The sequence below is a fragment of the Neophocaena asiaeorientalis genome, unplaced genomic scaffold (genome assembly GCF_003031525.2).
Source record: "Neophocaena asiaeorientalis asiaeorientalis breed wild unplaced genomic scaffold, Neophocaena_asiaeorientalis_V1.1 scaffold77, whole genome shotgun sequence".
NCBI classification, from domain to species: domain Eukaryota; kingdom Metazoa; phylum Chordata; class Mammalia; order Artiodactyla; family Phocoenidae; genus Neophocaena; species Neophocaena asiaeorientalis.
In genome coordinates this window covers 10,501,949-10,528,584 of record NW_020174645.1, presented here as the reverse complement: position 1 = coordinate 10,528,584, position 26,636 = coordinate 10,501,949, and the positions used below count along the sequence as shown (strand labels likewise).

General features: G+C 50.3%; 2 protein-coding genes and 1 long non-coding RNA gene across 6 annotated transcripts in view; 1 reads left to right on the top strand and 2 right to left on the bottom strand.

Annotated features, from left to right (window-relative positions):
- The window catches only part of FBXW8 (F-box and WD repeat domain containing 8), a 116,667-nt gene extending 101,518 nt beyond the window's left edge, over window positions 1-15,149 (top strand). Inside the window, exons 9-11 of the mRNA XM_024758565.1 lie at window positions 9,008-9,181; window positions 11,442-11,552; window positions 12,250-15,149. Of these exons, the coding sequence (XP_024614333.1) occupies window positions 9,008-9,181; window positions 11,442-11,552; window positions 12,250-12,394 (430 nt within the window). The 3' untranslated portion in view covers window positions 12,395-15,149. The remainder of the gene's footprint in view (window positions 1-9,007; window positions 9,182-11,441; window positions 11,553-12,249) is intronic.
- On the bottom strand, window positions 2,827-8,933 carry LOC112408781 (uncharacterized). 2 transcript variants are annotated; one of them, XR_003005007.1, is made up of 3 exons: window positions 8,631-8,933; window positions 4,358-4,426; window positions 2,827-3,656 (listed from the first exon to the last, which is right to left on the bottom strand). It is a non-coding gene; the product is annotated as an uncharacterized LOC112408781 (long non-coding RNA). The 2 variants fall into 2 exon arrangements; XR_003005008.1 differs by having other exon boundaries at window positions 2,827-3,534.
- Window positions 13,828-26,636, bottom strand: part of TESC (tescalcin) — a 66,178-nt gene continuing 53,369 nt past the window's right edge. The window contains exons 7-11 of one of the 3 annotated variants that reach the window (XR_003005006.1): window positions 23,258-23,305; window positions 20,831-20,984; window positions 19,480-19,669; window positions 16,311-17,358; window positions 13,828-15,002 (exon numbers count right to left, since the gene is read on the bottom strand). Coding sequence is in view for 1 of the 3 variants with exons in the window: in XM_024758567.1 (XP_024614335.1) it covers window positions 20,907-20,984; window positions 23,258-23,305 (126 nt within the window). In the remaining 2 variants the exon portion in view is untranslated. Of the gene's footprint in view, window positions 15,003-16,310; window positions 17,359-19,479; window positions 19,670-20,724; window positions 20,985-23,257; window positions 23,306-26,636 lie in introns of those variants that run through there. The other 2 variants (XR_003005005.1, XM_024758567.1) reach the window with 2 other exon arrangements.

Here is a 26,636-nt window from a genome sequence, read left to right as displayed (position 1 = left end):
AAATGTCTATTCAAATCCTTGGCCCATTTTTTAATTAGGTTGTCTTTTTGTGTATTGAGTTGCAAGAGTTCTTTATATATTCTGGATGCCAACCTCTTATCAGATATGACTTGTAAATATTTCTCCCCATTCTGTGGGTTGTCTTTTCACACTTGATAATGTCCTTTGAAGCACAGGAGTTTTAAATTTTGATGAAATCCCATTTATCCAGTTTTTCTTTGTCATTTGTGCTATTGGTATCATATTGAAGAAGCCATTTCCTAGCTCAAAGTCACAAAGATTTACTCCTATGTTTACTTAAAAGAATTTTTATGATTTTGGCTCCTACACTGAGGTCTATGATGCATTTGGAGTTAATTTTTGTATATGGTGTGAGGTAGGAGTCCAACCTCATTCTTTTTTGCATGTAGATATCCATTGTCCTAGCATCATCTGTTGAAAAGACTATTTTTTCCCCATTGAATTGTCTTGGCACCACTGTTGAAAATCAGTTGACCATAAAATAGAGAGCTTATTCTAGGTACACTCACCTGATTGAAATTTAAAAGGATTTATTAAAGTAAGCTAAATGTTTCTATGTTTCCATACATCATTTTTGTCCACTGGTGGTATTATGGGCTGGCTTGTAAGGGTTGCAGAATTTTCGGTCTAGCAGAGCTCTTTAAGACCATCTAATAGCTGGCCCAGCTTAGGAAACAGGTCCAGAAAGGTCGAGTGATCAGTCCAAGGGGCTTATTACTCTCTATGGGCAATAAACAAAGAACTCTAAACTTTAGAGATACAGCTTTACAATACATAAAGCTCTAACCATAGCCTACTTGGATTAAACTGGGCAGTTCTACCTGAAAATACATGTCTTTCTAGTTGCTATTAAAAATGAATCATTCACCAAAGGCCATCATTGGTGCTATATGTATGTTATAGCTACTAATTTGGGCATATAACGTTGTTTTAAAAAATCCTCTTTAATATAGGTTCGATGAGACAAAACAATCATGTTATTGATTTCTTTTAAAAAATGAGTTTTCTTGATTAATTTGGTCATTTAAAAGAAGAGAGACTGTTTTAATGCCGTCTTGCTTGTTCCCTTTATTTTCTGGATAGAAATATAGCTGACGGTCAGGTCCTTCTTAATGAAACTGCTGAGCCAGCGTCTGAACAGGCTTCATCTTTGCCGTCAAATACTGTTTGCCTTATTATTTTATGGGACTATTTTATCCAAACCAATGGGAAGCAAGCTCTGAGTTGTGACCCCTAATTAGAGAGTGTCGGAGCTTCTCACCTTGACAAATGCAGAGTTGTGGTGGCTTCTGGTGCTGCTGCTGGCCGTTAGGGAGAGTGAGTGGGGCGTAAATGTTACATTTGCTCCATCTGCAAGTGTTGTAATAAGTTATTCAAAGCTCTTAGCACAGGACCAGCCAGAGCGTGCCTCCCTCTCAGTTCCAGCACGTTTTCCTGCCCATCAGATGGATGCTCCTCTGTTGGAGTCTTTGGAAGGTTCCGGTGTCTTTTGTTTTAATTGGCGGGCTTGAGCTGACTCCTATGGTGTGATTTTCATTAGAGAGGGGCTGGAGAGAGGGAGTGTTGGAACAGCCCTCCAAACCCAACCATGAATATTAAACATAATACAATTACAGCTTTCAGACCAATTATTTTTTTCTTTTCAACGGGCAAAGTTGATGAAACACAACGCTGGATAGGGATTCACAGTGTCTACCATTGGCTTCTTTTTGTCCCTGGAATCAGTTGTCTTGGCATGTTTGTGCCCATTTAGCCATTTCCTAGCTCAAAGTCACAAAGATTTACTCCTATGTTTACTTAAAAGAATTTTTATGATTTTGGCTCCTACACTGAGGTCTATGATGCATTTGGAGTTAATTTTTGTATATGGTGTGAGGTAGGAGTCCAACCTCATTCTTTTTTGCATGTAGATATCCATTGTCCTAGCATCATCTGTTGAAAAGACTATTTTTTCCCCATTGAATTGTCTTGGCACCACTGTTGAAAATCAGTTGACCATAAAATAGAGAGCTTATTCTAGGTACACTCACCTGATTGAAATTTAAAAGGATTTATTAAAGTAAGCTAAATGTTTCTATGTTTCCATACATCATTTTTGTCCACTGGTGGTATTATGGGCTGGCTTGTAAGGGTTGCAGAATTTTCGGTCTAGCAGAGCTCTTTAAGACCATCTAATAGCTGGCCCAGCTTAGGAAACAGGTCCAGAAAGGTCGAGTGATCAGTCCAAGGGGCTTATTACTCTCTATGGGCAATAAACAAAGAACTCTAAACTTTAGAGATACAGCTTTACAATACATAAAGCTCTAACCATAGCCTACTTGGATTAAACTGGGCAGTTCTACCTGAAAATACATGTCTTTCTAGTTGCTATTAAAAATGAATCATTCACCAAAGGCCATCATTGGTGCTATATGTATGTTATAGCTACTAATTTGGGCATATAACGTTGTTTTAAAAAATCCTCTTTAATATAGGTTCGATGAGACAAAACAATCATGTTATTGATTTCTTTTAAAAAATGAGTTTTCTTGATTAATTTGGTCATTTAAAAGAAGAGAGACTGTTTTAATGCCGTCTTGCTTGTTCCCTTTATTTTCTGGATAGAAATATAGCTGACGGTCAGGTCCTTCTTAATGAAACTGCTGAGCCAGCGTCTGAACAGGCTTCATCTTTGCCGTCAAATACTGTTTGCCTTATTATTTTATGGGACTATTTTATCCAAACCAATGGGAAGCAAGCTCTGAGTTGTGACCCCTAATTAGAGAGTGTCGGAGCTTCTCGCCTTGACAAATGCAGAGTTCTGGTGCTGCTGCTGGCCGTTAGGGAGAGTGAGTGGGGCGTAAATGTTACATTTGCTCCATCTGCAAGTGTTGTAATAAGTTATTCAAAGCTCTTAGCACAGGACCAGCCAGAGCGTGCCTCCCTCTCAGTTCCAGCACGTTTTCCTGCCCATCAGATGGATGCTCCTCTGTTGGAGTCTTTGGAAGGTTCCGGTGTCTTTTGTTTTAATTGGCGGGCTTGAGCTGACTCCTATGGTGTGATTTTCATTAGAGAGGGGCTGGAGAGAGGGAGTGTTGGAACAGCCCTCCAAACCCAACCATGAATATTAAACATAATACAATTACAGCTTTCAGACCAATTATTTTTTTCTTTTCAACGGGCAAAGTTGATGAAACACAACGCTGGATAGGGATTCACAGTGTCTACCATTGGCTTCTTTTTGTCCCTGGAATCAGTTGTCTTGGCATGTTTGTGCCCATTTGCTGTGCTACCTGTTTCCCCACGTCAGGAATTTGATTTGAGCGCTGAGGGTATGGGCTCTGCCAGGGAACGCTGCTGTGCACGCTGGGGCCGCGCCGTCAGGTGTGTGAAGCAGAGATGCATTTCATGATGTGAACTCGAAGGGTTCGCGTGGACTTTGCACCCCGTGCTGTGTGCTCTCTCTTTCTGTCAGCCAGAAACCAGAGCAGTGCCTTTTTGAGGAGATGTCTTCTAAGTGCTTCTCCTTTTTCCCTGTGGGGAGAAGTTCGAGTCTGTTTTTTGGCCCATTTTTGTTTTCCTTAGTGATAAAATACACGAATGCTGTATCTTTTGGTGTATTTGTGTATTTTGTTTGGAGCCATCCATGCCGGTATCTAAATACAATAGGAAAACAGATGGCAAACTTTGAACTTCTGGACCAAATTTGTGTTTGCCTTTGTCTCCTTAACAGCCAAACTGTAAATTATGGAGTATAAATATTCAACAGAGGAGCTCTTTATGAAAATCACTAGAGCAAAATAGACCCGTATTAACCAAATACGCACCGAAAAGTACTCAAGCTAAAAATCTCTCCCCCCTCCCCTTTCCTTTTCAAGTTCCCATTAGTAAGCAGTGCAGCTGTAGCCTCCAGGCAGAGTTCCTTTCACAGCAACTTTACCTTTTCTCCCTTCTCTAACCCACAAATGACTAGAGATTAGTGTCTGCAAATGCTGACTGCGGGAGCTCTGGAGCTCTTTGTCTTCTGTGTGTTTCCTGCTCGCTCCGCATCTCTCTGGTCACAGACCCCTCCCTGGGAAGAGGGCAGGCGGGGTGGGGGGGCCTGGCCTCCCCTCTGTTGACTGGCCTGCTGTACTAAGGGAGCTCTCAGTCAGCCTCGCCGCCAGCAGGGAAGAAGCCATGGACCTCACTCACCCCCGTGTCATAAGACTATAGATTTCTAAAACCCTGTTTTATTTGAAACAAAACATCCACATGGGAGTGTATACAAGGTACGCTGTGTACAATTTAAAGAACGGAACACCTGAGCATTCCCGCCACCCACCCACCCACTTAAGAAACAGAGTGTGACCAGTACTTGTGAAGGCCTCTGGGTGCCCCTCCCAGTCATGAACGAGTTCTTGTTCCTTAAACAACATGGCAGCATCTAGAATAAAAAGTAAAAGCCGCATTTATTCCCCTCGTTCTTCCATTGAGACTCTTCCCCAAGGTAACTGTTGTTACCAGCTCCAGTATGTCCTTCCAGAATTTTATCTTTAAATTTTTTTAACTTAAGCAGGTAACCTTTTGAATTCAAAAGCACAGAAAAGTATATATAGGGAGAAGTTGTCTCCTGGGAGCTTCTCTTTCCTCAGCGGAGGCTGTGCAGCGGCATTCTCTAGAGGGTGCCTGCGCACAGATGCGCGCCTCCCTCCCCCGCCCCCCCAGCTGCCGTCATGCAGCTGGGCCTGGTGCGCTCGGTGTGTGACTGTTCGGGCGACGGCTGTCCTCAGTATGTGTAGCTCTGCCTCATTCTCTGATGCCCGTGCAGGTCTCCACTGTACCGGAGGTACCGTCACGGCTTTACCTGGCATCTGCTGATGGAGCTAGGTTACGTGCCTTCCCCGTTGAGTCACTCAAATTCATGACAGTGTAAATACTGTTTCTGATTTTTCCTGTTGGTCTGACTATCAGAAGTCTTTTTGTCTCAGGTTGCTTTTGGGACCCCTTGTGTCTTTTGCGGTTCCCCCACTTTATTATGATACTCTGTAATACGTATTTCTTTTCATTTATTCTGATTAGAGCTCATGAGTGTGAGTACGCCTATCTTTCATTTTGGAAAAACATCGGCCATTAACACTTTGAATATCGCTTCTTTGCCACACACTAGATTTTTTTCCTCCTGGGATTTCTTTTGGGCGTAAGCTGGAACCGTCATCCCCTTCTATCCTTCCTGTCTCTTAACGCTTCATTCACATTTTTTATCTGTTTCTCTCTTTGTGGTCCATTCTAGGTAACTTCAGATTTATTTTCTAATTTACAAATGCTTTGTCTAATCTGTTTCTAGCCTATCTAATGAGTTTAATTGCAGGGATTATGTTTTCGTGTCTAGAAGTTCTATACTTTTTTATAAAGCAAGGTCTCAATACTCCCCTTTGAGTGGACCCCAGTCTTACAGCCTTGCCCCCGTGGTACAGTAAGAGCCAGTCCTGTTGCTTCCTGAGACTGGCACCTGCCAATAGCCTCACCCCCACCGCACATGCATAGAGGCAACCAAAATTGCAACTCGAGCTCTCCAGCCTGGTTTTCTGCACGGGCCCTAGAGAGGTCATTTACTCTGTGAGCTCAGCAGTGCACTTAAAAGGATGTAGTTAACGTCTTATCCAGCAGTATGAAGTGATTTTCAGTGGGAGGGTCAACAGGGGGCCTGAAACAGAAGCCTCATCTTTGCTACTGAAAAAGTACTGTGGCTAATGGCCTTGTATGTATGTATGTGGATGTGCATGTATGTTAGATATAGCCTATATAAAACCCTAGAAGCAGGGTTCTAGGGTTAGAACCTTAGCAAAGTCAAAGTGAAGTTTATTTTTTATTTTGTTGGATATTGCCAAGTCACTTTCTTTGGGCTTGTGTTCACATCAGCCGTACAGAAGTACCTCTCTATCCAGGGCTCACCAGCGTGGACGGGGTCTCGGAGTACTACCAGACTTTACCTTTGCTGGGTAGGCAGGTTGAGTGGTATTACTGCATTGTAGTTTTAGTGCACTCTCATTACCAGTGAACTTGAACGTCTTACAGTGTTTAAAAGCCATTAGTATTTCTTTTCCTGTGAATTATTTTTTCTTAAACTTTAATCCTGGGTTATCCTCTTTACTATAAATTTGAAGGAATTTTTTTATAAGAAATTAGTCCTCTGGTGCAAACATTTTTCCCAGTTTACCATTTGCCTTGACTTTTTTTTTTTTTGTAATGTTTAGAAAGGCCTTCCTATCCTGAATATTTGTTTCAACTCTCTGAGCCCTCTGTATTAATGTTGGTGTAATGCATATGGTAGAGCTCCAAGTTGAGAAAGTTGTTACAGGGTATTTTGCTTATAATTGCAAATTTAAGTGGGATCTTTTCTTCAATTACATTTTTAAAACTAGTGGTTGTACAAAGGATAGTTATTGATTTTGACATATTAAAATACATTTGATTCTGAATTACCTTGGATTGTCAACCCTAATGATACATTTGTCCACTTCTCTTTTATCTAATTGTATCTAATTTTTTTAAAGCAATGTGAAATAATATTGGTAAAAGTAGATTACTATTTTTTAAAGACTTTTCATTAGGAATAAGTGTTCTATGTCATCAAATCTCTCTTCAGTGTCCACAGAAGTGACCCTCTCTATGGGTTTCTTGTTGTCAGAGAGGCATGGTGGACCACAGGAATGGACATTCTAGACAGAGTCCACTTGCTGGTTAACGTGTTGCTGTGAGTTCTGTTGGTTGATACTTTATTCAGGTCTTAGCACTGGTGCACATCTGTCGTCTCTGTCATGCTTGTGGTGTCAGGTTTTGCGTAATAACAACGCTGGCTCCATGTAAAGAGTCAGAGCTTTCCTCCCTTTGCTGTGCTGTGGAACAGTAGATGTAGCCCGGGGTTTGGGGAATGCGGGGGGCGGTCTGTTCCTTCCAGGTTGGACCCATTTTGCTTGTTCTTGTTTTGCAGGGACAGCTTGCTCCTCGACAGCTTTCCCAGCTTGCTCTGTGTTCCTTGATCTATTTGGATTTTCTGTCTCCTGGGGGTTAGTTTTGATAATTCTTATTTTCCTACAATGTCATTTATTCATCTAGGTCTTCAAATATGGAGATTCAAAAAATGAACTCAAGAAATAGAAAACCCGAATAGATTATAATGATGAAAGAAACTGAATTACTAAAAAGGGGGGAAAAGCAACCTACAGAAATGAGGTCCATGTGTGGTTTTTTAATTGAAATATAGTTGATTTACAGTTTTATATTAGTTTTGGGTATCGTGGGTTTTTTTGTTTCTTTCCTGGCAAGTTTTATCAAACATTTAGTAAACTGTATCCTTCTCATCATTTTGAAGTACTCTCAGGCTAATGCTTTTTGCTCCGAAATCTACCTTTTCAGGTATTAAAATTGTCACCTCTTCCTTGTCACATGCAAATGTGCCTTTCGTGTGTAGCATATATTGAGGGGTTTTTTTAAAATCTTTTTTTTTTTTAAAGTAAAGTACTATTTGGTTCTTTTTCAAACCTGCTTTTTAAAATTATTTATTTATTTATTTGGTTGTGCTGCATCTTAGTTGTGGCAGGCAGGCGCCTTAGTTGCGGCATGCATGTGGGATCTAGTTCCCTGACTAGAGTCTTAACCACTGTGCCACCAGGGAAGTCCCTATATTGAGTTTTGCTTTGTGACTTGAGGCTCTTCAGAGGTGGGTTTGTCCTGTGTGCGTCTGCCCACCCAGCTGACACGATAGGGCTTTCTAAGCTGTCTGCTAACATTCAGTGTTTGTTTCATACATCCCTCTGTGGCGTGTGTGTCAGCTCCTCATGGCCCTTCTACATCACTTTCTTTCAGAGAGTATCCATGGGTAGCTCACATTGAGTCCTTCTATGTTTAAAAAAAAAAAAGTCTTCATTATGCCCTCAAACTTGGTAGGTGAGCTAGGTATAGAATTTCTGGTTCAAATAATTTCCCCTCACGCAGAGATACTTTGTGTCTGTGCGTGCTCATGTACCTGTAAGAGTTTAGGACCTAGAACGTGTTTGAGATGATCCCTTCTCCCCACATTATTTGTGTCAGACATGTTTGTCCAGCTCCCCTGCTAGCTAGCTAGTGGCATCTTTTCAGGGCAGCGACTGTCTTTTCCTTTGTGACTTGCAGCATAGGGGCTGTTAATTTCACCTGTACTGAAATGTTGCCACATTCAGTTTTGGCTCTTGTGGCTTATTTCAGGAACTGTTGGTACTTCTAGTGGATAAGAGATTTCTGTCTCATCTAATTTATCCTTATGTGGAAATTCAGCATATACTTGTATAGAAAGTAGTTTTTGAAGATGTTCTTAAAGAAATTCAGATTATTACAAGGTAAGTAATTATCTCAAGACTTTAGATAAGTGACTGCCAAGTCCACATACTCTTATCACGATTCTGTTACGCTTAGTCAACTGTAGATGCATCGCCTTTCCAAATTTCAACAAGATGGTGATGAACTTAAAAGTTGAGTTAAATTACCCGAAAAGTGTTATTTTCCCAACCAGGTAAGAGTTCAGGTTTCAGACAAATGTAGCTGTTTTACAGCTTGCTCTTAACAGACTTTTATATGAACAGCAAAACTGCCATGCTGGGCAGTATACTTACCCTCTGGACAGCCTTCTCAGGCCGACGTCCCCGTGGCACTCAGGTCAGCCTCCATCGCAATGGGCTTGTGCCCAGGGCAGGCGTCTCCCCTGAAGTGAGCAGCAGGGCAGCTAGTGTATCTGTTCTGAGTCCTCCTTATTCCGTGCTTTGAACGGTGGGGAGTGCTCTAAACTAGTTCATTGCTAGTGCCTCTTGGCCTCCTCTGAGAGTACACTAAGGAGGTGGTGAAAGTTTAGTATCAGTATTTAGATGTTCGTAACTGAGGGGTTTCATACTCTGTTTTCATAGTGTTGCTGTACACAGACCAGGATGGCTGAGGAGGAATTCGTCATTTCAGGCTCTAATGCTAATCTCTGCGCTCGTCTCTGGCCCTGCAGGGTGAGGATCCACGACCTCCGCACTGACACGATCGCCCTGTCCATCTCTGCCCACCAGCTCGGAGTCTCTTCAGTCCAGATGGACGACTGGAAGATTGTCAGCGGGGGCGAGGAGGGCCTGGTCTCCGTGTGGGATTATCGGATGAACCAGAAGCTGTGGGAGGTGCACTCCAGGTAAGGTGGGTCCTCAGGTGCTTCCAGTAACCACAGTAGCAGCAATGATGGCATCAGTCAGCCCCTGAGCCGGGTACTGTGCGAGTGCTGTCCACACGTTACCACGTGGTCCTCACTGCAAGTCAGCTGCTGCGAAATGGGCTCAGAAATGGCGCTGGTCACTGTTCAGACTGCCACAGCTCCCAGCTCAGGTAGAGACCACGGTGGGGCAGGCCAGACGGCAGGCAGAGGCACTGCAGGCAGCCCATCTGCCCCCAGGTGGGGCGGGCCCAGGCCCCCCCCCACTCCCCTCCACTCCAGGAAGTCTTGATCTTCCTTACTGTTTACAAGGGCGCTTCAGACAAAGTATTCAGGCTTCAACTAAGGAGGAATTTGTAACTTTAACCTTTAGCTCTAAAATTCAAGAGCTGTTCTCCCAAGTTCAGCAGAGGGCTGTATGGATGTAGGTAAATGAATACTAAGGTGGCCCAGCTGGTTAAACGTTGCGCACTGGCGTCTGACCTTTAAAGCAGAGGCGGCCTTGCCTGGAGCAGGGGTCGGCTGGAGCGGACCCGAGGCTCTCCCCTGTTGCCCATATCCATCCAGCCCCCGTGCCTGTGTGAGACGGGCACCGAGCTCCCCTGGAATGAGACGTGTTCCCACTAACTGCGGAGAGTGGCAAAATGAAGACTGCTCACAAGTCTAGCTTAATAAGTATGAGGTCAAAAGAGGAACTGGTTTCTTCCTTGGAAGGTGGCTATAACCAGTGCTTGGGCCTGCATCTTTCTCAGAGCACGGTGGCCTCCACGCTTCTTGGTTGGCTCTGTCCCTCCCTGCCTGCTGTGGTGATGCACTGAGTTGCCACCAGGTGGTGCCAAAAGGCAACTCTCACGCTCGGGAGGCCCAGAACTGTCTGCCTTTAAGGACACCCTTCTGTTTTAAAGAGCTGACTCGACCTGGCCTCCAGGACAGCCTCCTCGGCAGTCCAGGCCCCCAGGGACTGCTGCCAGCAGCTCCGTTTAGTTCACTAGGCCTGCACTCCAGCAGATCTCATTTCTCTCTCCCTGAAAAGCTGCACTCCCTCGGATGGGTCATTCAGGGGAAGCCAGGCTAAGCGAGGTCGTGCCCAGAACTGTCGTCCCGTCCCAGCCTTCCTAACTCATTTGTAAGTGCACATGCAGTTCTCACCAGTGCTTAGTGGCTTGTCCCGGAGAAGGCCACCAAAGCAAGGCTGCTGCCTCGTCCGGCTCCCGCCCGGGGTTCTCGTACTCACTCGTGTCCTCGCGACACAGCTTGCTGCTGCTGGGCCTGATTCCCTCTCAAGCTCTGGTCCCGCTGTTGCTCGGTCTCCTGCCCCACTGGGCCCTGAGCGAAGTCCTCCAGCCACACTTTCTCCAGTTGGTGCCGCAAACCCTGGACTCAGGCACTCCTCTTGAGAGAGTCCTCTGCTGTGGCCAAGACGCCTGTCCCTGCCTCTGGCACAGCCGTGGCTCAGCCTGAAGGGACCTCCCCCTCAGCCCTTCTGCAGCGGTCTCCTGTTCCTGCTGCCAAGTGCTGAATTCTGTGTCTCCTCTTGTGCTCTAGAAACACTGGTTATTTTTTGTGGGAATGGATCTCACCTTCTTAACAGTTGGGAATCCCTCTGATGGCAGGCATCTGCTTGCATTAGACATCTTTCTTATCCTGTGTCTCCTGGCTCAGTGCTCTGCTGGAAAAAAGTTTTTAGAATGAACAAAAGCCTTTGCTACATAGGTTTCAAGCCATTTTGTTCCAAAACTTTCTGAATGGCTTTCACAACGCAGAGTACACGTATCGTTTGTAGCCCTCTGACTTCAGGACTGGCGGGCCTTTGTAGGGCACCACTCAACACAGCCTGCCGCTGGGGAACCTGGCTCAGAGAGCTGGAGTGACTCGCCCAGGGCCAGCCGGGGGGGCAGAAATGGTGCTGTTCTCCATTGCGTGTGTCCGAATTGTCTCAGGTTGTTTGTCCTCTGTGTCCCAACGCACCAAGGTGTTAGGGCGTCAGCCACTGAGCACAGGGATGTTGAGACGTGTTTACAGAGCAGGCTTGGCGTGGGGCCTTCTCCAGCTAGCTTTGGGAACTGAGGCAGACACTGCCCCTCTGGGGGCCCGGTTTCCTCCTCTGTAAAAGAAAAAGCTGGCTTAGGTGGTTCTAGAGTCCCTTGCAGCTCCAGACTTCCGAGACCAAAGCAGCAAAGGTGGGATGTGCTGAGCGCCAGTGGACTTAACCTTGACGAGCGTTCTCTCCCGTCTGTTCCAGACACCCCGTGCGGCACATCTCCTTCAACTGCCACCGCCTCATCACGGCCCACGTGCCCTACGAGAGGGTGGTGCGCAACGCCGACCTGGACAACTTCGTCACCCACCGGAGGTCAGTGCTTGGGCTGGGTTGGTCCAGGTTTGTAGACGAGACACTCTTAGCTTGATTTTATTAACAGAACATCCCAGGCCACGGTGGTCCGTACAGGATGGTCCCCTCAGGCTTAGCCGCTCGTCAGGAGCATACACGTACATGTGGCCAGGGTGGGATTAGCCAACAACACGTGCTGAGTGCGTTTCAGCACTTCAGCAGGACGCTACAGGGGGGTGGGATGGGAGCGGGAAGGAGGCCACATGTGCCAAGAGCCCAAGACAAAAGGCTTAGGGACCTGTGGTATTGAATACTAGTGACAGAGGCAAAGCGGACCGGGGCACGAACCCGTGTCCCCTGCATCGGCAGGTGGGCTCTCAACCGCTGTGCCACCAGGGAAGCCGGGACCCTTTCTGATTACTACTGGCCTGGCTTGCGAGCAGCCTCGTGTGAGGCCTTCCCTGAGGCTGACCCTTCCTGCCTCCCTGTTCAGCCAGATGCCTCCCAGCACTCAGTTCCCTCCATCAAACTTGTCTGCTCACCTGTTCGTCTCTAGTCCCGGGATCTGGAGCGTCCATAACACACTGTGGGGCCGAAGCAGACATGTGTCACGATGACTCGCTCTCCTGTCTCCAGCACGTGCCTGCTGCAAAGACAGAAGTCATTGCGGGGCTGGGGACCAGGACTGACCCTGCCGCTGTCTCTGTGCTTTCTCTAGACACCGGGGGCTGATCCAGGCCTACGAGTTTGCAGTGGAGCGGCTGGCCTTTCAGAGCACTGTGCCCATCTGCCGTTCGTCCTGTGACACCATACCGGGTTACAACTATGACCTGGCGCTTGCTTTTCCCTGTGACGACATCTAGAGAATTGTCTCATTTGGGAGCTGGGAGAAACATGGGAAGAACCAATTCTGTGTATTTTAGAACTACAGAGGAGCACCTCACTAGGTTTTAAGTGTTGGGGGAAAAAAGCAACTGCAGGGCGCACTTATGTGACCCCCACATCTTCCTCTACTGCCTTTGCTTTTCTCCAGGCTCGTTTCATCTTACTCTGTTCTCACTCTCTCTCTCATGGCTTTCAGTACCACACACTGATGGCTCAGATTTATACCTCCTTCCCCCACGCTCCTCCACCGCAGCCCTGCATCTGCTCCCCACCTGTCTCAAGAGTGTCGCCCGGGCCCAAGCTGGGACCTCCCCACATCATTCTGTACACTACACACAGCCCTTGCTCCAGCTCTGAGAGAAGGCCCTTCTGCACCCCTGCTCATCCTCTTTCCAGTCTCCAAACCCTTGCTTCTTTGGGGGCCTTTGGACATGCTGGTCTCTGAGCCCTTGGATCTGAGACCAAGAATTCATCTCTGGGTCGTCTTCTCTGACACCACCACCCAACCTGGGAGAGAGCGCTTTTCCCCGGTAGATTTTAACATGGTATATAATTATATATTTATACAACTACTTCATTAATAACTGTTTTGCTGACTATTGTGTCTGCAATGCACGATACAAAGTAGACACTTTCTACGTACTGTAAACACCCATCCTCCGCGTGGGGTGGAAGGTGATGGGTTCTGGAGTAGAGACTGAGAAGGGGAGAACGCGGAGGGACCATTACGTTCAACCACTGAGCTAACACGGGGCAGCACGAGAGGTCGCTTCCGTGTGATAACTAGCTTCCATTTCCAAGGATTAAGAGGACAAAGCCTTGCGTTACGATTTAGACTGTTGTGAGCAGCAGCCGCCGTCCGCTGTACCTTCAAAACAGCAAAGCAGAAAACTGACAGAACTACTCAGAGAAACAAAATCCATGCTGGTGATGCGGAGGAGTTACTTAATTTATAAGCGTGACGTGATGGATGTAGGATTCCGTCCCTTTTCAAATACCCACAAAACATGCATAAAAAATGACCATGTATGAAGGCCACAAGGAAGATCTCAGATTACACAAAAAGCAATACCAGACAGGTCCAATCCAGTGCCCCCAGTCCCAATGTGGTACGATTAGAAATCAACAAAAAGCTAAACAAAAACATATACCTGGAAGCCCTAGGCACTCCTGAATTAACTTGGTTTTAAACAGGGAAAGAAAAATGGAAAATAGAAACTCTCCAGACCAGGGTGATGATTGATAGTGGAAGCACTGAACACCAAGACCCAGGGGACGAGGCCCGAATAGGCGGGGAGACGTCATGACTTTATAGAAAATAAGACAGAAAAACAAAGTAGAAAGAAGGAGTTAAATCCTTCTTTAAAGGAGTTAAAAAAGGATAAAAATACACTTCAATGAACTAGAAAACCAACAAATAGTGAAGCTGACCATAAAGCGGAAAGCAGGTTTTTGGAAAGACAAAATATACAACTCTTGATGAAGGAAAAAAAAGGCACAAGGGACTATCAAACCGAGTATTTTCAGCATGGGGATCACGTCCCACCGATCCAAGAGCAAAGTGAAGCTTTCCTGTTCACAAGCGTGCGCGGTTGGAAAATGCACCACTACGCGGAGTCCTACAACTTTTTGAGTCGTGAGGGTTTTGGAAGGTTTTTCAAATTAAGATCCTCAGTCATAAAAAAAATCCACATCCAACTAGACAGAGCCACATAGAGAGCCGCGACTGGGAACCATCCCCTCAGTCCCGAGAGCACTGCTTTCCTTCAGGCTGCCTTCCCGGGAAGGCATCAGTGCTTCCACTATCATCACCCTGGTCAGGAGGGTTTTCTGCTTCCTTTCAGAACCCAGTTACTTCATAAACGAAGCCAATGTGCAGTGAGCAAATGAAGTACGTACTTTATTTACGCTCGCTGCCTTGTGGTGCTCTGACCCCCTAGTGACCTCTCTTTATACGGTTTTCACCTCTCACAGTCTTAATGCAACTGGACCACTGCGGAAAGTTTATTTTTCCTTTTAAGAAGCAGCCCCTTCCAGTCTCATTTCACAGTTCATTTTGCAGATACATTCTCCTTCCTAGCTTTGCGGGAATTAAGGGTAATGGAAGAGTTCAAAAGAAATTCGACCCAGAAAATTTTACTGAAAGTAAAAACAGTTTTAAACTACTTTCATTCACTGCCAACTGCTGGTCCAGTGTAAATGTTACAAGCATGGGGTTTTTCCTCCCAGCCTGTTGATAACATCTCCCATTCACGGAAACCACCTGGGTTTTGTGAAGGAGGTTTATTGGACCCAAATAATCTCCAAGCACACCAAGTTCAGTGTTTTTTGCTTTAAACCTTCCTTACATTCTGGAAGAAGTAGCCTGATGGGGAAAGGATCAAAGTTCCTTTAGGAACCAACATTTACCAGTGGCTTAAAGAAATCTTGGCCCATGTCCACCCCCATCTGCTCATCCCATCTTACCTTTGTCTCCGTTAGCTATTTTGTGGGAGCTTCTTTGCAAGTTCTGAATTCTTAGTTGACTTAGCGTCTCCTTTTCTTCTGTATCCCTTCTGCTTTTCAGACTCGGGCCCCATGTCTCCCCTAAAGACAGAAGAGACTCAGATACGCCGCTGGGGGAGCCAGAGGGCCAAACACCAGAAATCTCTGCCCTGTCTTAAAACATTGTATGACTGTTTTCTGCTTTATAACATGTCCATGTTGGTTCTAGTATTAAATTTTTAAAATGTACTTACTGCTGAAATTACTTGTCACCCTGGCAAGGTGCGTGGTGACAGTCCCCTGGCATACCACTTTACCAGCTTCCCCCCACCCCGGAAATCTCACCTGACATGTTGAATAGTTTTTCCCAGAACCACTATTAGAGGGGCTCCTAGCCCAGGATCCAAGAAACCCACACAACCATATGTGAAATTGTGCATAAGGGCATTTTCTGGGAGGAAGTATGGCTCTGTCATCAGGTTCTCCAAGGGAACCACAGTCCTGAGGGTTTTATCTGCGGCCGCTAGGCTGTGCTTTGCAGTCTCAGCCGTGTGCTGCCACGGTGCTGCTGCCGCCCAGGCAATAATCCATTTGCAGAGACACCCCAGGGCCAGCAACACCTCCCCTACCAAGGCTGCCCAGATTCAGCTGATTCGAGGAAAAACTGAATGTCCCCAACAGTGGAGTTTTGGTCCTTTCTGTGCACGAGAGCTGACCACACCAGGATGAAGTCCTCCGTACCCCTCCTCGGAACCAGAGGCCCCACGATTGAGGGGATCACGTGTCCCACTCTGCATTCAAATGACAGGGCACAGCCTTCTCCTTAAGGCCGTCCACGGCCTGTCAGGACGGGCAGGTCTACGACAATGGCTGAGGCGGGGGCCGGCTGGCTCTCCCGACTCGGACCTTTGCTCTGGGCAGCAGCTGTGGCAGCCGGGAGCGTGTGGTGCTGGCCGCCCGTCTGTAGCGCCCTGGGCCTCGCAGACCTGCCCACGTCACCAGCGGCCAGGCCAGATGGCTCCCTGGCTGCTGCAGTGGGCAGTGCAGCGATTTGGACGGAGGCTGCCTGGGATGGGCAATGGCACAGCCCCTCTCGCCGGGCTCCGGCCTGTGCCATGCGGGTGCCAGCCTGCTCTCTGCCTCTGGTGGTGGGCAAGGGCTTCCGGGCAGAAGCTCTGTGCCAGGGACCTTTTCATCCCCTAGGAAGGGAGAGCAGGCTGCCCCCCGCCCCACCACTGTGTCTCCTGTCCCCTCGCCCGGTGCCAGCACTAATGCAGCCGCCTCGTGTCTCTAAGATGGAGGCGGCCATAAACTGCTTCTTGGTACATCCTCCAGCCTTACTGCTGCCCCTTGGGCCACTCCCGGGGTAAAGACCAGAAACCTAGCCCCTTGCTGACTTGGTCAACATACAGAGGAGAAGGAAGAGCAGCCGCCGTGTGGCCGTCAGAGTCCTCAGTCCTGCTGGGGCCAAGTTCATCCACTACCGAATCCCTGTGGCACTTGTTCACTGATTCCAGAAGAGCCTGGAGACAAAGGCAACACTGACGCCCTGGGAAGTCATGGTGAAAACCCCGGCCCCTCCCACGCAACTCTCCAAGGCCTTCCCAAGGTCACTGTGTGGGAGGACAGCTTGCAAAGCAGGTGTTTGCAGAACCCTTGCCAAGGCAACTTGTATCTTTAACTCTCCATCAGCCTGCGTAAGTCACTGTGCCGCCTGCAGTTCAGCTCCGGCCTGGTGAACCACAGGCAGTGGAGACAGGTTCAACTGCTCAGGGACAAGGGTCCGATCCATACGTGACGCACATCGAGAACTTGCCAGTGCCTGGGATCAGAAAAAAATGGAATGGTTTTGTTAAAGTCTAGCAGTAATTCATCCCCTCAGAGGATGCTTGGCCAAAATTGGAAGCTGTTGTCATCTTACTGCATTCCCTTATCCATAATTCATGTTTAACGTGGCTGCAGAAGCTCTCCCCTGAGCTTCTCATAGTAGATTTCCATTACACAGCCCTTTTGTAAACCTACCAAATTGGCGTGTTTGTGTCAAACTGCCGTATTCTTTTAACAGCCAAAAGCCCAGTTCTGGTAACTTTTCCCCTTGGTAATATGCTTTCAACCCAATTCCTGGGAAATGGGTGGAGAACATGGAGAGAGGTGACCTCACCCACCCTCATCCCGCAGGCTGCAGACACTGTCCCTGCTCCCCGTGTCCTCCACCCACACACACAGCCTGAGGCCCTCGAAGCACTGACTTCAGCTATTTGACTTAGCACTGATTAGTCACAGGGGTATAATTCCTAATAAAAGGAAAAGCGGGACTTCCCTGGTGGCGCAGTGGTTGAGAGCCCGCCTGCCGAAGGGGACACGGGTTCATGTCCCGGTCCGGGAAGGTCCCACATGCCGCGGAGCGGCTGGGCCCGTGAGCCATGGCCGCTGAGCCTGCGCATCCGGAGCCTGTGCTCTGCAACGGGAGAGGCCGCAACAGTGAGAGGCCCGCATACCACGCAAAAAAAAAAAAAAAACCTGTAAAACAAGTGCATTTGTTAATTTCTCAACTTTTAGAACAAACATCACCTACTTCAGGCTGCTTCAGATGGGGGGAGGGTGCTACACTCCCTCAGGGTCTCTGCAGCCAGAAAGCCCCTCCTGGGCTTACCAGTCCGGCTGGTAAGGGGCCATTTCGGAGCTTCCAGCCTCCAGCCTCTGCAGACCGCACTGCCCAGACAGCCGTCCTGAGACGCGTACCCAGAGCAGTGACCCTCGTTCTTTCTAATCAAAGGCCAGCAGACTGTGGGGAATAACCACCCTTCCTAGGAGCAGGTCCGCACCAACTAATAGCTGACCCCATCACTCCCGAAACCACCAAATGAGTGCAAACACGTCATGCACACAGTGCCCTGGGAGCCGGCGGGGGAGCCCCAGGCGGACTCTGGCACGCCCTCTGGTGGAAATGAGCCCCAACTCTGCCGATTAGATGACATCCTCAGTGACGGTGAACAAACAGCTTGGTTTTCAGCAGTATGGACTGGGCTCAGGCTGAATAAATCTCATTTTAATTAGTTTAGGTAAGCGGAGGCTCAAAGCTTCAAAGACACGAGGCCAGCCCTCAGTGGTCTGAACAAGGGCAAACGCTTGCCTGTGCCCACAGTGGCCATGTCTCCCAAACGCAGGCTCTGCAGGGGGGCTGATGGAAGATCTGTTATTTATAAAAACACTTTACATTAATGAACTGCCTTTGTTGAGAAGAAAATGGAAGCAAATTGGGAGAATCCCAGAAAATCCAGCCTACGGTGGCCACACCAGCAGTCCGTGCTGCTCTGTAACTCCACGGGTCCCTGGCAGTAGTGCGGGGCAGGGGAGGGCACGGGGACGCACGCTTCTGCCAGGCTGCAGGGGTCTCACTGGAGACCCGTCCTGGACGATAGCTAACTAGCACCTAAATAGGACCAGATCTCTCCACACCAGTCCTTTCTAGATTTCTTCTGTGGGCAGCCAGGCACCCAGGGGTGTGAGCAACTGATCCCAGCAGCAGGAGAAGGGGGGGAGTGGGGAGGGCGATCACATCCCACTTTCCCACCCCATTGCCGGCACCTGGAGGGTAAGAAGCACAGCCTTGGCCCTGACCTACTGCTTTGAAAACGTCAAAATATTTGTGGAATTAAGCACAAGTCTAAATAAGAAGCAGATTCTACTGTGTAGCACAGGGAACTGCATCCAATCTCCGGGGATAAACCATAATGGAAAATATTTAAAAAGGAATATATATATATATATATATATGTATAACTGAGTCACTTTGCTGTTCACAGTGGCCATGTCTCCCAAACGCAGGCTCTGCAGGGGGGCTGATGGAAGATCTGTTATTTATAAAAACACTTTACATTAATGAACTGCCTTTGTTGAGAAGAAAATGGAAGCAAATTGGGAGAATCCCAGAAAATCCAGCCTACGGTGGCCACACCAGCAGTCCGTGCTGCTCTGTAACTCCACGGGTCCCTGGCAGTAGTGCGGGGCAGGGGAGGGCACGGGGACGCACGCTTCTGCCAGGCTGCAGGGGTCTCACTGGAGACCCGTCCTGGACGATAGCTAACTAGCACCTAAATAGGACCAGATCTCTCCACACCAGTCCTTTCTAGATTTCTTCTGTGGGCAGCCAGGCACCCAGGGGTGTGAGCAACTGATCCCAGCAGCAGGAGAAGGGGGGGAGTGGGGAGGGCGATCACATCCCACTTTCCCACCCCATTGCCGGCACCTGGAGGGTAAGAAGCACAGCCTTGGCCCTGACCTACTGCTTTGAAAACGTCAAAATATTTGTGGAATTAAGCACAAGTCTAAATAAGAAGCAGATTCTACTGTGTAGCACAGGGAACTGCATCCAATCTCCGGGGATAAACCATAATGGAAAATATTTAAAAAGGAATATATATATATATATATATATGTATAACTGAGTCACTTTGCTGTACAGCAGAAATTAGCACAACATTGTAAATCAACTATACTTCGATTTAAAAAATAAAAATTTTTAAAAAGTTAAGAAAAGCAGAGCTCTAGAAGTGACTTCAGACCGCTCTCCACTTACCAGAGATGGGGCCGCGCTGCCCCTGGCCGCCTGTCAGGCGCATCATGGAGACTGGCGTTCCTCAGGCATGGCTGGGGTCGGAGGCCCAGCCTGGTCCACCGCAGGCTCACTAGGGCAGGATGCCTGCGCCAGCTCTGTCTAAATGATGAGGGTTTCTCAGCTCCACTGCCGCCCTCGGGACGCCTGCTGGCTTTTAAAAACTGACGTTAATCCCGTCCTGAGCAACGTGTGCACAACACAGCTGGGGGGTGGGGGCCGATGTCAGAGGAAGGACCACCATGACTGCCTCAGGGAAGGGAAGACCAGGCGCTGGGCATCGGATGAAGACTCCAGGGGGCGCCTGTTACATTCTGAACCCCACACCATGTGGGTATAAGACAGATAAAGCACACTTAACATCAAAACTGAATTACAGATTCAAGAATGCAAATAATAGCAATAGCTAATTATCAGGGGAACTTTTCTGGAAGGCTAGGAAGGTGCCTCCCAGCGAGTGTTGATGAAAGCAATGAGCCTGGAATGTAAACAGTGACCAGTGACCACGGTGATGGCAGCTCTCCCGAGTGAGTCAGCAGGTCACCAGGGCACCACCGACTGCCAGCCCTCTGCTGACTCATGGGCTACTGCCACCAACCGAGATGAATGACCTTTGTTTCTTCCTCCCCTCAAACCCCGCTGCTGGAAGGTGACAACCGGAGTTGTGGGAGATGCTACCTGGGGCAGTCACCTCCCCTGCTGCTGCTGCGCTGGGGACAGTGGAGTCCAGACCATGCAGCCGGCCCCCATCCTGAGGAAGGGCTGCAGGGCACACCCAGCCTGTTCCCGCCAGGCCCGGACCGCTGGCGGCCCCAGCACCGTGGGGCGAGCTCGGGCGCTCACTGCAGCTGGCCCAGGCTCAGCTCCACTTGTCTCCTTGGGTCTGAATATCCGGTTGTGGCGCCAAGGCAGCGCCCCCCCCCGCCGCCCCACCCAAGTCCCGGCCCCCATGGAGTGAGGAGCTGCTTCTCCTTACTTTCCTGCCTAGGCTTGCGAAGGCAGGTGAATTCCCAGCACTCATGCGGGGAAAACAGCAAATATTTAACCCACAGTAAACCAGAAAGGAAGGGAAAAATAAATCCGCTTGCAAACCAGCATCTGAAGACTTGCTGCTGCGGCTTGCCCCTCGCTCCTCATATAGTCAGCCAGCCTCGGGCCGCCAAACGGCCAGGCCACGTGCATGGACGTGGGGAACAGACAGGAGCCAGGTTCATTAACAAACCCTTTTTCTATTTTATTGGAGATAAAAACAGCAAAGCCCCATGTACCATACCCTGCGGGAAAAAGAGATGAGTGAGGGATGTTGACTATTTACAAGAGCTGTAGCAAAAGGGCCCCCGTGGGCCTCGCTGCCCGGGTCCAAGTGCGGGTTCTCCATGGGGGAGGGGCGGTCAGTGGCACAGGGCGATGGTTTCCATGTTAAGGAAGCGGACGTGCATCTTTGTCTCGATGTCTATCCCCTGCCAGATCTGGAACAGACGGAGCAGTGTGAGCGGGCATCCCCACCGGAGTCCTCGGCCACCTTCCCAGCCGCCCTCCTCCGCCACCCACTGAGAAGTTCCCGCAGGTGGAATCCACTGCGAAGCGTGGAAGAGAAACTTCCATCTGCCTTTTTGCTGGTTAATTGGGCTCTGACATTTGGATTCTTTATGGATTGTCACAGCAAGTTATTATTAAGTACTGAATCCAAGCTCTTAGCTGAAGTCACTTGAATCCCACCCACCACTTCAGGCTCTATGATTTTCATGCAAATTCCTTAAGCCCACTAAACCTCCTTTCCACCAGAAAAACGTCGAGACCACCACCTGTGCTGCCCGTTCACGGAATGTTTTGGGGGCTCCAGGGGAATCATGCACGGAAGCGGTTTATAAACTGTTAAGGGCTGTGCAATTATAAGGTTTCATTAAGCCATCATTATAAATTAAAAGGTCACAACAGTTAGGTCTTCACAACCTCCCAGGGATAGGAGGTCACCGTGTTCCAGACAGACAAGGCTCATGCCCAGGAAAGGTAATTTCTGCCAAAGCCCACATCCATCACCACGTACCTGCTACTGGCACTGCCATCACGGTCCATCCTGGCTAGGGCCCTAGCGGACACTCAGGCCACCAGACCCTGTATCTGCCACACTAGGAAGCCCCAACGCGGGCGGGACTGTGCGCCCGCCAGCTCCTTGGCCACTCGGGGCCCAGGAGGACCACAGATGGAGAGATGGCGGGCAGGATGCAAACAGGAACGGAGGGACGTGGTGGGCAGTGACTTGTCACTGCCTCCCTGCTTATGTAAGAACTTCAAACTCTCAAGCTGTCGCCCTCAGCATCTCCAGGGACAGCCTTGAGGCTGGGGAAAGCAGAGCCCTGTGGGCACCCAAGTGGCAGGGAGGCCTCAGCACATTTCCTGCCACTGTCACATGCCTACGGTCCGCCAGGTGCTTTCCTTGTTAGGTGAACAAGATGTTCCCAGGAGAAGATACCTGGATGCCAGGGTGGGTGGTTTCTGCCAAAGGCCGGGTGATGCCAGGTGTCAAGAGGCTAGTGGTGGGGCTCAGAGAATGGGATGGGCCGGCTGGTCATGAAAAACTCCCACGGTGCAGAGGCAACGGCCTTGGGAACACTAGAGGCGGGGCAGCGGCGGGGGCGGCCTTCTGGGGAAGAAGCTTGGTTTCTGAGGCCAAAATTGGATTTCATCCTATCTTCTGGCTTAAAGCAGCCATCCCTCCTCCCTAACCTTCCCTGGCCTCCCTGATCTTCTAACTCCTTATTCTGGTTCTTGCTTGGGTGTCATCACTTTTCTGGAGCGCAGACCTCAGAACAAGCCAAGGTGGCCTGTGGCACCAATGGCAACTCAGCCTCTCCCAGTCTGCCTGCCCTGCCCAGCCCTGGGGGCGGCGGGGGGGTGGGGCGCCTGTCCTCCTCCGGCCCAGTAGGCCCTTCAGGTCTCTCCCTCAGGCCCAGGTCTGTGCCCCCCGCCCCCTTCCTCTTGCCATGACTGGCCAGGTTGGTGGCACAGACTTTGGGGGAGTGCCCAGCCCCTCAGCTCACCAGAATCCCTGGCCCCAGCCCAGGGACAGGCCCGTTTCCCTCGGGGCCGCCCGGAGAGTTGGCGGTTGGCCAGGGGGCCACCCTGGGTATCGTCCCCCTGACTTCCCATCTTCCTCGCCTCCTGGAAGGGGCTCGGGGACACCGCTGTTGGGATGCTCAGGGCCAAAGCACGGGCAGAGCACGGGGGACTCGACTCCTTGCCACAGGGATCTGCCTGTCAGAGCAGCGAGGGGCCCCAGTTCCCAGCCTGCGAGCAGGTTTGTAGCAGTGAAGGCTGGGGGAGGCCTGAATGTCCACTAACAAGGGTGGAAGGTAGGAAGCCAGACAAGCAGCATGGGCTGCAAGCCCCAGGGCAGAAGCACACGCGGTCAACACCAGTGTGTGCTTCTGTGAAGGGCAGGTCTCCGTACAGGCACAGAACATTCCAGAACCCTGGCTCCAACTGTCAACAGGGTGCTTGGGGTGGGGGGGGAGAAAAATGGAGTTTTCCTCACAGGCCCTTTTGCACTCACTTAGCTGTTCTGACCGTGTATACCTATCATCACCCTTCCAATAAAAATAAGTAAAACCAGTTTAAACTATTTTAAAGGCCACACCCAGGCTTGACCCCTTTCCACAGAGACGCCCATCTCCTGACCAGCAGGGGTCCCCTCAAGCCCCCAGCACAGCCCCCGTGCCCACCCCCTCCTCCAGGTACCCACCTTCAGGAAGTCATCGAAAGTGATGCCCTCGTACACCTGATCAGGCTCCTGGGGACAGAGCACAGGGTGCAGTGAGAGGCTTCTGCCTGTACACTCTCCATCTTCCCCCCACCCTGCAACACAGAAGGCTGGGGCCATTTAGGTAGAATCATGAGAATGGGGAGAACATTCTGGATTGTTCGCCTCCAGCTCGAGGCTGGTCGCCCTGAACTCTGGCGTCTCCTTCACTGGCTGGATTGTGGGACGGAAGGTGGTGCAGGCTCACCAGGGCCACCCCCCACGCCCCCGAGGGAGGACAGGTCAGATGAGGGTGGGAAAGGAAGAGGGTGGGCACAGAGGCAGGGCTCGCTCCACCCGGCACAGCCACCTCCCGCCACTTCCCAACAGTACGGCCGGCAGCAGACACCTCCTGCCATTTCTTGGTCCTGCCTCCTCAAACCAGCCTTGGTAAGACCAGTTCTGGGCCGACCTGCACTCCAGACACTGGGGAAAGGGCCAAGTGAGTCACCCTGATAACATCTGGCCCAGGAGCCTCCCACCTGCCAAGTCACTGGCAGTGCCAGTCTCTGCACACACACGAGATGATAAATGGGGCTCCTGCCCATGGTGCTAAGACCAAGTCCCCACGGCGCCCTCTGTGACAGTGAAAGCTGGGCTGACACCCCACTGCCCGTCAATAACACACCAGCCAAATAAATCGTGGTCGCCCTGGCTATTGGTTACCACGAAGAAGGGGTCGATCTAGACCTGCTGATATGGAAAAGGCTCCAAGATACATACACGGGGGAAAAAAACAAACAAGGAGCAGAAAGATGGCTGCAGATTCTGTCCTACATCACTAAGCAGACGGCTGCCACCTACTCCGTGGACCTGTGGGGTCAGCACGAGGGAGAGCGAGCCGCGGCAGTTCAGCACCACTTTGTGTGAGTCAGAACCGAAAGATACACGTGTACACGTCGGTCTGTGTCAGGAATAACACCATCAAGGGCAGTTCCCTTTAGGGAAAAGGACCAGGGCCGATGGAAGGAGGGCCAATAAAGACGCACTTCTCTTTCTGTACCGCTCGGAAATTTGTTCCTACGTGTATTTAAGAAAACATCGGCAGGTGCTCTCTGAGCGTTTGCTGTGTGTACTTTACAAACGTTATCACCGTGAACTGATGCAAACCTCACAACAGTTCCCAGAGGTGGGTTCTGTTCTTAATCTAATTTTGGATATACTTTTTTTTTTTTGGATGTGGACCATTTTTAAAGTCTTTATTGAATTTGTTACAACATTCCTTGTTTTATGTTTTAGTTTTTTGGCCGAGAGGCATGTGGGATCTTAGCTCCCCGAGCAGGGATCTAACCTGCACCCCCTGCACTGGAAGGCGAGGTCTTAACCACTGGACCGCCAGGGGAGTCCCCTGGATATACTTTTTAATTTTATGAAAAACACCATTTTTTTTAGAAGGCCTGGGCCAGCCCTGTCCCTAGGGCTGTCCGCTCTTCCTGCCCAGGGGCACAGACAGAAGCGGTCGCCCACTCCCTGCCAGAGACTCCGGATTCCTAGGGCAGCGAGGGGAGCTAATTACAGATAAGGTCCCCCCGGCCCAAGACCCGGGCTGGAGGGCGGGCACCGGGTGGAGGGGCTGCAGGGGCAGGGCAGCGCCCTAGGCTGAGACCCCAGCACAGCTGCCCCAGCCTCCAGCCACAACAAGGCTTTCCAGGGAAACACCCTGGAAAGAGCTCACTGCCGCAGTCGACAGCCGGCTTCGGAGGTCCGTTACAGTGAGGTGATGCGTCATTTGTCTTTGGTGAGAGGTGCGGGCAGAAATGTTAAGCGTCCTCAGGGGCCACAGGGTGTGAACTGACTCGGCCAGCCCTCACCCTGCGCCTCTGTGTGTATCTGGTCGACGATCACACAAGAAAACCCTCTAAGAGCACACAGAGGATCCGTACATAAAGAAAGATACACATGGTGAGCGGGACGCGCACCCGGGAAGCCGGCACGGACTCCCGGAAAGCCCCGGCTTCTAAGGCTGTGCAGCTTTTATGCAGATCAGTAGCTGCCAGCAATTTTACTACAGCAAATTAAGAAAACTGTCGCCAGTTGAAACTGGAGTGGGGCGGGGAGCAATTTAACGGAGGAGAGTGTCGTTAAATCAAATGGGAATCTGGCTCAGGCAACCCGGCAGGGGAATCCCCGCGCTCCCCACCGAGGTCACCGGCCTTTTCCGTGGCAGTTAACTGTCTGAGTGGGGTGGCTTCGCCAAAGCCAGAAGCCTCTCCCTGGGTCCCCGAAGCAGACAAATGAAATACAGGCTGAGAAAGTGACCTCAGCCCCCTGCCCGCCATCTCCTGATGACAGGCCTGGGCACAGACAGCAGGTTTCAGCAGGAAAACACCCTTCCATCTGGGCTGGGGTCACCCCCAAGCCATGATGGTGTCTGGGGCTGCAGCCACTATAAATACACAGGAGCCAAAGGGGACGGCCCCAGGGGGACCACCCGAAACCCTCAGGGAACAAAATCCATGGAGATGGTCACGTGCCTGCCCGCACGGCTCCCGGGGGGCTCGGAGCCCCTGCGTCAGGGGCTGTCTGGAGTGGACCTGGCCCTGCAAGAGCGAGTCCACCGAGCGCAGCAAAAAGGTCACTGCCCCCAAAGTCCAGAAAATTCTTTATGTCCCCACCAGTGAAGCAAGGTTACAAATCTATGAAGTGATGCACGTGAAGAAGCCAGCACGGTGCCTGCACACGCTGTGTGGTCACCCTCCAGGTGACCCTGGGGGCACCTGGCTGCCTGGAGCCTCCAGGGGGCGCCTGCCAGAGTCCGTGCCTCCCCACCCTGACGACGGCGCTATCAGAGCACGTAAAAGCCGGCAGTGACCGCTCATACGACGTGCCAGTTACCACTGCCCTGACCATTCGCTCCCGTGCCCCTCTGCGCCAACGGTTCTGCACTGGGGGGTGCCTTCGCCCCCCGCCCCAGGGACGGTGGGCCGTGTCTGGAGACATGTTGGTTGTCACGACTTGGAGGGTGACTGGCATCTAGTGGGTGGAAGCCAGGGAGGCTGCTCAAGCCCCTGCAACCCCAGGACAACCCCACGTGTCAACAAGGCCGGGCGGAGAAACCCTGCTCTAACCCACCGACATCACTGGAGGCCCGACAGCACGGTTCCAAGAAATGATCCAGCCACTTCTACGCCAGTGGGACCCTGACAAGCCTCAGCTGTGCCCCATCTCCTGATCACGTGGTCCCACCCGCCTTCCTCCCCATCAGAGCTCGAGCCCGGCCCTCCGCCTGGGCCATCGTAGCAGTCTTGCAAGTGCCTCTGGTAGAATCCTCTCTCGCCTCTGTCAGCACGGAGCCTCCCACCCTCATCAGCACACAAGCCCT